Here is an 11,729-nt window from a genome sequence, read left to right as displayed (position 1 = left end):
TCTGTTTTGGTGTTGTATGTTATGATTAATTATAAGGACACACAAGGCTTGTTTGATCTGTGTTTCTAAATTGTTTCGTCTGAAGGCAAAACTTGGCTGCTAGAAATATTTAAAAAAAAGAATCAACACCATAACCAAATTGATTAGACTGACACTGCAATATGCAGAGGCTTTTTAAGATATACTTCATTCCGACACACTATTTCATAGCATTACACCTGCAACAGAATTGACATGTGTGTCAAATGTCAATTTATTTTCACAGAATTGCTATAATATCAAAATAAGGGTGTGTGGTAAATTTACCAATGAGACAACTATCCACCAGAGTTTAATAAATTAGATATATGCAATTAAATATCACTAGTTGACATTCATGACTGATAACCCATAGTATATAGTCAGCTATGAAAGACCCTTACATTAAAGATTTGAAGCAATTCAAACATGAATAACAAGCTCTTGATTATTTGGGACAGACTCACAAAAAATGAGTTAGGGTTTAATATGTTCTTATGCTGGACCTCTCCTAACCAGAACTATAGATAGCAGTTGCACATGGCTTAACTCAAAAGATATGTATGAAGGAAAAACTTAAAAAGTGAAATAACTCTCAAGGAAAATTAAAACGGAAAGTCCATAACTAAAACGCAAAATCAACAGCTCCTACACATCAAACACATGAATAACAGCATTGATATTCCTGACTTTGTACATGCATATCTTATGTAGAAGATGGTGGATTAAACACACTTTTAAACTAGCTAAACCTCTCACTTGTATGACATTTGTATAACATTCCACTATATTGACAACAATGAACAAAACAAATAGATAAAAAAGAAAAAAAAAATAGGAGTACAGCCGTCAACATTGTGTTATAATCTTAATTACTTTAAAAACAAATGAAACTTATATGCAGAATAAGTTGGTATGATAAGGTTTGTCATAGATTCTGGTACTGAGATGACTGCTTATGTCAAATTATAAGTATAACTCTAAAAATGAGACAGAGGAAGCTGTTTCCTTAATTTCTAGATAGTCTGGAGGATATATGAATAAAAACCCTAGACACAACGCATCACAGTTATTGTTGGCTAGTTTAACACCAGTTACAACTAATAAATTAATCATTTTCTCCCAGACTTTAATTGATTCATGTTATTTTTTAAACACCAAACTTTTAAGAAGAAATGAGGGTACTTACGTTTTGACCTGTCCATTAGTAAATCTGGTATAAAAGGAGAAAAAGACCTATTGATGTTAAGGTCACAGTACCCAAAATCTAAGTCGTAGATACAAAAATGGATTGAAATTTGAGGAGGACACTTGTGTTCAGTATATAGTTGCCAGATGCTTAATTGAATAGTATTCATGAAATTGAAAGCTTACTTAGCTATTTGGTCACATATAATGACAACCCTCTTCTCAAATGAAGCCAAGATTGCAAATGAAACACTTGACTTTCTCAGTTCTGCCCAAAGGACTGCAAGAAAACAGCTAACTTCTAAAAAAAATCCCACAATAAAAGATGGGTCAATAGTATGGGACCATACACCACAAACAACATCAAGAAACCAAAGAGGATCCAGTGAAGAATTCAACGATTTATCACAAGGGATTGCATATCTGGAAGGATTATATACCAAAATGCTTACCATCCTAGAACTAGATAATCTGCAGCCGAGAAGAACTAGCCAAAGCAATCAAACTCGACGATTTTTTTTTGTTAAAAAGCAAAACCAAAAGGTTTATTAAACCTAACACTTTGACCACTTCAAAGTTAATAATATACATTTGTAGTAAATTCATTCAAGAACAACGTAAAGGCACTTGACACGACATATCGCACAAATGAACAATCCAAGAACTCATTCTTTGTTCAGACTGTGATTCATTGGAACCAACTGGAACAAGATATTGTGTTCGCCAAATCTGTTGAGAGCTCTCCAACTCCATTCATGTGCTCTCTCTCTCTCGTCGATTTAGAAATATGATTGATACATTCGACGTAACGATACAGATACAGAACGTTCATACCAAATAAACTCATCATAGATACCCGGACTAAATTTTGTATATACGCCAGACGCGCGTTTCGTCTACAAAAGACTCATCAGTGACGCTCGAATCCAAAAAAGTTAAAAAGGCCAAATAAAGTAAGAAGTTGAAGAGCATTAAGGACCAAAATTCCGAAAAGTTTTGCCAAATCCAGCTAAGGTAATCTATGCCTGAGGTAGAAAAGCCTAAGTATTTCAAAAATTCTAAATTTTCTAAATAGTTAATTTATAAATATAAACCATATCAATGATAATTCATGTCAGCACCAAAAAAAAAACTTTGCGTTGGCATTCCTACCAATAAATTACATCAACATATTATGCCCAACTCATTCTTTGTGCCCGTAATGATTAGCTGAAACCATCTAGATGACAGTTTTGCGCACACAAAGTTTTAGAGAGCTTTAAATCTTCTATCACGAACCGTTAATAAATTGTCGACTCCTTCACCCCATGGTATAAAAGCCAGTATTGGTAGCTTCGACGTATCAGAGATATATGTGTATATTAAACTGTATGTTTCTGGTCGTATACCATAGGATTAAACGCCTTTTTAAAGGAATTTATTGGTGTATAAACTCGACCAATTCACTCACAAACAAATAAATGTCCATACAGAATGACGAAGACCATAACTCGCGAAATTTCAAATAATAAACAAAAAGTTTGAACTTGTATATTGAACAAATTTTCAAATTGTCAAATTGTCAAATTTGCAAATTTTAAACGCATTTTCGAATCAATCAAGTTTCATGAAAATGTGTACAATCCTCTTCCCCTAGCTTTTACAACTCCCTTGTGTTGATTCTAACATATGGAAATTTTATAGAAAATCCACAGCCTTTATCCTTGTACTCTCATATTTGGCAATTTGATGACTGATAGATATATGATTATTGCATGCAGTGCTAGCATTGATTTCCTAAAAACAAGTTTATTAATGAAGTTATTGTTTAAAACAAATAAAAATATGCACCAAATCAAGTACACCTTTTAGGGTGCGCTCGACTTTAATGACTCAGCACGAGGTATTTTGGAAATTAAAGGTTGGTTAGAGTATTTTGTAGAAAATTAACACTAGCACATCAAAGAAAAGCAAGTGAGTAATCTATGTTTCAAATTTTATAACGAAAATCTCTGTATTTAAGGTTCATCATAACCTTTTGGCTAAAATGGCCGTATTTACACCCCAAATTTTACTCCGAGTACAGACTAACCTATACACTTGCGACAGTTTTAAGGGATAGCAGGAACTAGATATATAAATTTTAAATGCATTTTATGTTTCAGAAAATTATAAACTTTTGTAGATTTTGCTATCCATTTTTTTTCGTTCCTGCAGAAGGTGCAAAAATTAACTCAGTAGTGAAAACGATTGAGAAGCTCCCCTCATATAATCAATGTTGTGAGAAGTATTGATTTAAATGGACAAAAAATGGACAATAGACACCTGTAAACAATAGGTGATTTAACAGGTTTAAACTGTGTAACTGAGTGGACCGTATCAAATGAAACTCGGGTGTTTGTTTATTTTGCTATCTTCTGCAGACTGGAAAAAAATGAACATCAAAATCCAGGTAAGTTTTTAATTTTCTGAAACGTAGACTTCATATAACTTTTATATATCTAGTTCCTGCCATGCCTTAAAACTTTCCTGGATGTACCAGTTTGTCTGTACTCATAGTAATTTTGGAGGTGTAAACACGGCCATATTTTTCAATTCCTTATGATGAACCTTATTAAGGCTGTGGATTTTCTATAAAAATCTTGATTTGTTTGCCACAAAGTACTCTTTTTCTAGTAAATGCAATGAAAACAGTAAATAATTATTCTTTCCATCAAGTCACCCCTTGGAATATGTACTAAATGGCCTATCTCTATTATTCATTTTATCTTTAGTTTTGATACAATTAAATTTTGAAAAATTCGTAAAAAAATGGCCACAGAAGGGGTCATCAACCTTAAAAAACCATAATATCTTCGATTAGCATCCATAATTCAATCACAATGAATAAGAGTAATAATGCATGCAACAAAAATCTAACAATACTTGCTTGAATAAATAAAGGCAACAGTAGTATACCGCTGTTCAAAACGTCCAGTGTTTTCCTTTTTTCACTAAGGTAAGGTGGGTGTTTTAAAAAAATCACTTGCAACCGGGTGTTTTTTTTTTAAATGTCCAACCGTTTTTTTTTTTTTATTTATTGTGGGTGCATGTGGGGGTCACAAAAAAAAAGATTAGTATAATATTTACATTTAATGGAGTTGAACAAACATAAATAGAAGTAGTCATATTAATTGTCAAATATTCTTTGATTTGATAACAGATGGCTCTTGCAGGACTCCCTCCTCCTGCGAATGCAAGGCCTTTCGATCCAGGTTTCTGTCCTGTTTTTTGCTTTTGTGCAGTATTTTTGGCACACAGAACAGTAGTAACCTTTCTCTGTGATTATAAGCCATTTGAAGTATTGCTCATATTTGTCTTCACTTGCGTGTCTTTCCGTTGTTTGGTTGATTTTTGTTCAATTTCCACAACTTCAACATTACTATCAATTTTATTTAACTTATTTGGTCTGGTATTTTCTTTATCATCATTGTCATCTGCCTTTCTTTTCCCCCGATTGATAAATGAAAACATTGCAAATTGACGATTGGACGCCATCTTTGTCAATGAAAACAAATCAGCGAGGCGCGATTAGTATTCAAATTTTAACGGTATGGAACCGAAAAAAATCCGGAATTTGAAAAAAAAAAGCCGACCACCTCCAAAAATCGAAAGGTGGTCGGCTTTCAAAAGAAGGTGGTCGGCACACCCGGCTTAAATGCTGAATGGAAAACACTGACGTCATCTCAGAGACATCTCGATGCATTTAACCATTAAAAAAGTTCATATATACTGAAAAAAAATTCCCATGAATCGGAGACTACAATAACACATATTTGTTATAGGAGTCACAGCCTAAATCGGGGACTCGTTTTGAATCAATACAACCGAAATTGTTACATAAACAATCGATGCTTTTCAAGGTTAGTCCAATAATTAGTTTTCTTTTTCTATACGACGATGTTCTGTTTTATAATATATTTTCCATCTTAGTTGGAATACATTTGTGGACTTCTATGAACGTATACTTTATAATTTGTATAACTGGGATTTAATTCAAGAGAATAGTTACAAGCTTCTCTGAAAAAAATAAAGAATTGAGCTCCAACAAACATTCACAGATATAAAGAATGAATATCATATCCAGTTTTTTGTTGTTGTATTGTTGTAATAATAATCCATGTGTAAGCCACATAAACCAGTTAATCTTTTTGAATTAAACTTGTTCATATAGATTATTTATATCATCTCAAATTTGAATATTATTCAGAAGATTATCTATAGAATAAGTGCTGTTGGATCTTTGAATATAAAAATGTACCTATTTATCCCCATCGATAAATACATTTAGTTTACATTTCTAATATTTCGTTATGAAATCAAGACAGAATTTTGATAGCCGTTTTTAAAACTGGTGCTTCTATACCTTGATTTTTTGCATTGCATGAGGTTATATACAGTAAAATTTAGCAAAACTTTAGGAATGTTTGGTTCTCAATGCTCTTCACTTTCGTACTTTGTTTGGCCTTTTTTTTTATTATTCAAGCGTCACTGATTTAATAGGTAAATGTGACAATAGTTGAAATCCAGCAGACAAAAGTATGTTAACACTAAACACACATCCAAACTCACTTAAAAGTTCGAATAAAACATACAAATAAATAGTTATCAAAGGTACCAGGATTATAATTTAGTACACCAGACGCGTAAATTTTAGAAATACACCAACGAAAAGGTGTTGCAGTAGATAGTTAATTTGACGCTCCAAAAATATGTTTTGTCGTCAGTTGTAAATAGAGAAGGACCCCGATAAGCTTTGTGTCGTTGATAGTACCAACACATCGCATTTAGTATACACATTCTCAAACGAAATAAAAAAAACAACACTGTAAAAACCCTTTGTGTCCGAATCGCATCTCAAAACCCACCTGCATCAGGAACACAAAATTAAAAAAATACGGAGTCACGACAAAAGTCATACGACTAAAAATAAACACTTTTCGATTATTTAAATAAACTTATTCTAAAAAATTACCAATGCAACACTGTAATCATTATTATTAATATCGATTGTATTATCAGTTTATTAAAAGCAAACTGAATATTATTGTTATATACATATGCACATTCATGGATCTACAATCAGTCGATACCTGTATCTCGGCATTGCACAAGGTCATGTTTAACTCTGACTGTTTATTACATCTTTACATTAAATCCATTGGATGTTGGATGTGTACTGATTGATAATTTAGTCTTAGATGCATGATTTTTTTTTTATTAGTTGTTAGTGGCTTTGACCTAGCTGTCCGTAACTACAAGTACTCTCATATGTGTTTCTTTTTGTTGTTGTGATATACAAGTACCCGGCCACGTCTACTCTGTGTGTTTGTTAGATGTATTTGATAGGAATATTTCTGCTTTAATTGTGTCTGTTAAAATTGTGAGAATAACATCTGATTGTATGCTGACCTCTAGTTTTACATTGAATGCAAATGCTATATTTAGTTGGTGTTGAAATCACTCGTGTTTAATTTACATTTACACGGTTCAATAATTAACATTTAATAATAAGTGTGAGCACAAACTGCGAAATTTAAGATAACAATTTGACGTTACATGTTGAACTCAGGTAAAATACAAAGTTTACGCAATTTCCAACAAGACATTCCAGTTCAATCTAGTGTCATGAAAATGTGTTTATTCAAAATGAAATTCCTCATCCCTTTGATTTTACAACCCCATAGGCTTCAAACAATAATAAATTTAGCGTGTATACTTAATTTTAGCCATGGCGTTGTCAGTTTATTTTCAATCTATGAGTTTGACTGTCCCTCTGGTATCTTTCGTCCCTCTTTTAATTACAATTAATGTTAATAGACATATATCAACAATCCCACAACACTAGCTTGACAGAAATTTCAAACGCTGAAACAATGCCTTGGCCCTGTGACGGACAGTTCGTGGTTCTGATAAGCTGTTTGTGTGTGCTATCCATGTTGTTTTACGTGTTGTAGTTATTCTGTGGTTAGCATGTCGGAATGTACTATTGTTTTGTTTATTTGTGTATTTCTCTTTCCTCAATGTTCTTGCATTGATTTGTACTGTATTCCTGTCGTGCAATGTTGTCATTTTAGTGGTATATTTAACATTGCCTTTAAAGCGCGAGGTTTGGCTAGTCACAAAATCAGGTTCAAACACCATTTTTCTTAAATGTCCTGTACCAAGTCAGGAAAATGGCAGTTGTTATCTTATAGTTCACTTCTGTGTGTTGCAATGCCGTTTGTTTTTGTTTCTGTTGTTCCGTTGGTTTCCTCTTATATTTGATGTGTTTCTCTCGATTTTAGTTTGTAACCCGGATTTGTTTTCTCTCAATCGATTTATCACTTTTCAACAGCAGTATACTATTATTACCTTTATTAAATCTGAGACTTCTATAACAAAAATATGTAGAAGTAGTTTTAGCCTGAGTCTGATTAGTTTTGAATCAATGAAAACGAAAATCATGTTTGAATACTCGATGCTTTTTAATGTTAGTCCAATAATTAGTCTCATTTTCTAAACGACGATGTTCTTGAGACTTTATTTTCCACATCTTTTAGTTTACTTTGTGGGATTCCAAAAAGGTTAACTATGTTTAACTTGATTTTATTAAGAATAAAAGTTACTAGTTTCAATTTTGAATATAAATTAATGAGCTTTCACAAACATTCACAAATATCGCATCGGTATTTCTCTTGCTGGTATTGTAAAAATTCAAGTAAGCCACCGAAAACAATTATTAATTTTAAATAACTAATTTATATCATCTTTGATTATTATTTAGAAGGTTAGCTTTATGAAAAGTGTTGTTAGATCTTTGAATAGATATATATCTCAACTACCGATAAAATATATTTTTCATTTCTATAGTTTCGTGATAAAATGGACACTCTGAAGCATCATGCTCCTGGCATTAAACACGAGTTGGTTTATCCCTTAATTTAGGCCTTGCATGCAATTTTTTTACAATTAATTCACCCAGAGTTCAAACCTAATCCTTATTTACAACAAAATGTAGAGGATAAGTTTTGGAGACTTAAACCCAAACGACACCAAATTCCCCATAATGCTTAAAACACATTATGATACCGGTATGACAAAAGGCATGTGGACACACACATAAACATGTTGTGGGTTTTAGCTATTGTTTTTTTTTTAATATCAACACTCTTCTTTCTCATCTCGATTGGTAAATCAGAGAATAAAAGTGTAATTATTTACGTTGAAAAAGATTTAATTATTCTAAAAACCCACACTTTTAAGCAAAAACTGGATACATCACTTCATACTAGTATCTACTTGTTAAAGAATAGTAATGATTCACAAAAATGTAAACAAAATTTACCAGCCAGAGATATCCACTGTGTGTATCATATCTTTCTCTCTGGCTTTACATCCGATGTACAAAAGGCTGTCCCTGATGCAAAAAGCACCAACATAGCCAACCTTTAGTTCTTTCATATCGCAACATGTGATAAAGCGTCCTTCTTGGTTCAATATATGGAGGTTTTGATTCACTAAGTCCAAGACAACAAAATTCCCAGGAAATGTTGATTCAATAGTGTAAGGTTTAAATGCTTTGTCATTCTTATGACTGGTGTAAACGTTTCTTAGTTCTCCATTCTCTTGTAGGACCATTACTTTGCCCCTATTGTCATCAGAAGTATTGTCCACTATTCCGATGTTATTTTCCCTATTTGTAAATATGCTAATAATACAAGTAAATAATGGTCTGAAATTTCTGTCCCTTTGATAGACTTTCTTCCGGTTTCCATTCTGATCCATGCTAATGAGAAGTCTTTGTCCATCATTTGAGTAGGCCTCAGTATTCCCAGATGCTGCTATTAAAATATCATTCGCATGTGATACATGAAAGGCTGTTACAGTATGCGGGTGCACATTTAAGAGTGTTTCTTTTATTTCTTCAGTGCCATTTGATACACGTCTGAGGTTGTATTTACCGTCAAATAAAAGATCTTTTAACCCAGTTAGTGCGATGCCGGTGTTTTTAACATGTAATTTTGACACCGTTTTCAAAGAACCATGACTTATTTTAGTTTTAAATATTGTTTGTAAGTTACTTGTCCATATAGTGTTGTCGGAGCTAACAATAATTCTCTTTATTTCGTGATCTGTTTGAAACTGTTTTAACACTGGAAGAAATAAACCCGGTCTCTCGTTGACCTTTTCCAATGACCCATACATTGTTCTTGCGTTTTCAATTTCACCTCTGGTAAAATTAGGAACATGGTTATAAGTAAAGCTCTCAATTTGAAAACTAGACGTCGGTTTTAAAATGTGTTTTGAAGCAGCAAATACTTCCGTTGTGTTCTTGGATTGCAGCAAATGGCTAACTTGATCTTTCTGTTGCAATAACGTTTTCAAGTTTTCCTGAACATGTGCATTTCCATTATCAAGTGACCAAGAAACTTTATCCCAATTATCATCAAGTTCAATTAAAAGCTTCTGCTTCTGTTTCTTTGCAGCATTTATGATAGAAATCTCTTGGCTTTCGATTTCTTTTTTCATTCGTGTATACGATGCGTTTTCAATAAATCTTGATTCGTGCAGTGTTGCTACACTGACACTGAGACGGTTGGATTCTTGAACAATTGTGTTTTCAACTTCCTGTAAGTCCTTTAAAACCATTTCATAACCTTCACTTAATTTTACAAGATTATGCGTTTCATGACTTTTAGCACGACAGTCGTTACATATTGGCACACCACAATGTGTACAGAAGATAGAACAGTTCAGACCTACGTGTTCTTGACATTTTATTTCTTCTGCTTGAACTTTATTTAGTTTCCCGACATCTTTAATGTCAATGATAAAATGGCCGTAAGTAGATTTCAATCTTGGATGAACTGTTTCCTTGCATCTTGAACACAGTAATCCACACTCCGAGCATTTCCACTTTAGTTTCTGGTCAATTTTGCACGATGAACAAACCATTGCTGCCTGACCTTTTCTAATAGACGAGGAAAACGCCATCTTGCCAGTCCAGTCACTTCCTTGTACAATCCATGAAACAATTATAACTACTAGTATACACCTATGTGCCTTTAGTACAGTTACAAACATAAGTGAACAATTTGTATTTTTTCCTTGTTGATGTATCCATTTACACAATATGCATACAATTTAATGTATGAACTCGATCTTAGTATATTGGGTAACACTTTAAGCTATCTTTTAAGACATTGTTCTGGTATAAGGTAGCTATATTGTATAAGTTTTAAAATATTTGGCAATTTAGAAGCCGAATTTGAGAAAAGATCTCTTAAATTTAAGGAAGTGAAATTTGATTGATATTTAAGCTATTGTTTGTATTAAATACAACAGTGGTATTTTTACATGTGAACATTTAAAAAGAAAAGCACTTAAATCAAATTTGACGTGAATACAATTCAATACCATGTGAATTATTTTCTTCATATAATATGATAATGAATAAGTTAACCTATACTGTTATGCATAAACAGACAGAAAAAGGGCTGAAAATTCTTATATATAATTGACAGGTATGTGGAAAATGGTTACTATTCTCTAAAACAGTATGAATATTCATCTAGATTTGATGAACTATCGATTTCTCTCTAAAAGGATAAAAGTGTTACGTTTTTATGCATTTTAGTTAGTTCAAAATACAAAACTCATTCAAAAACCATGGAACAATATGTAAGAGGTGCTATTGATAGAGACGAATACTTCCTCGTCAATTGGTTTATGCTACCAATGCTCTGCTTCGAGTATCTGAATCACATTCATGTATATATAACGAATCTTGCTTCTTTATACTAGTAAATCTACAATGAACAATGTGTAATTGCGATACTTTATCAAGACATTAAAGGAACTCTTAACTCAATTTCATTTTCATTTAAAATTAGGACCAAATAAGGACCATAATGACCCCTTTCATATACCCTTGAACATTTAAAATAATCAAAAACCAATTGTTTAAGAACAAGTGAAGGTCTTTCAAGCTCAAATTACTTAAGATAGGATTTTTTTTATAAAAAAAAAACGAGTAAGTTTGGTCTTAAATCAAAGCTTATTAATTTAAACTCTGATTTTGAATATACAATGTTTTTTTTTTCATTTATTAAGAAAGATAATAAGCCATTTCCCTTTAATTAAGTCACTTCCGGTGTCAATTAATTCCTTACTTAATGCTGATTCTAAATTTATATAATTTATATATACGTTTGCTTTAAATAGGGGAGATATGTTGCTACTTCCAGTCTAAAAAGGTCACTTCTGGTTTACATTATCAAGGAAATATGTAACTAACTACTAACTTAAAGCAAAAAAAAATACAATGGCTTTATCTTTTATAAATAGGAATATAAAGCCAAGATCAAAATCTAAATGGACAATTTTACCTTACACCGACCTTTAACTAAATTCCAAGATCATACCTCAAGGACTTCAAATCATATGACCCTAAGCCTCCACTATGTAAGGGACCAATACAGCTAATTTTAAGATTTAGAGGGGAGGAACTGAATATATATGAA

General features: G+C 32.4%; 1 protein-coding gene across 1 annotated transcript; it reads right to left on the bottom strand.

Annotated features, from left to right (window-relative positions):
- Nucleotides 1-7,795: 7,795 nt before the first annotated feature.
- On the bottom strand, nt 7,796-10,398 carry LOC139517212 (uncharacterized). The gene has a single exon (XM_071307966.1). It carries the CDS (start codon nt 10,288-10,290, stop codon nt 8,548-8,550), a length of 1,743 nt encoding a protein of 580 aa, XP_071164067.1. The 5' UTR covers nt 10,291-10,398; the 3' UTR covers nt 7,796-8,547.
- Nucleotides 10,399-11,729: the final 1,331 nt, after the last annotated feature.

The sequence above is a fragment of the Mytilus edulis genome, chromosome 3 (genome assembly GCF_963676685.1).
Source record: "Mytilus edulis chromosome 3, xbMytEdul2.2, whole genome shotgun sequence".
In the NCBI taxonomy this organism is placed as follows: domain Eukaryota; kingdom Metazoa; phylum Mollusca; class Bivalvia; order Mytilida; family Mytilidae; genus Mytilus; species Mytilus edulis.
Note: the sequence above shows the minus strand (reverse complement) of the source record. Positions and strands in the feature narration are given on the sequence as shown.

Bases quoted from the DNA above. Each gene is read 5' to 3' on its own strand.
- LOC139517212 (XM_071307966.1), bottom strand. From the start codon at position 10,290: ATGTTTGTAACTGTACTAAAGGCACATAGGTGTATACTAGTAGTTATA.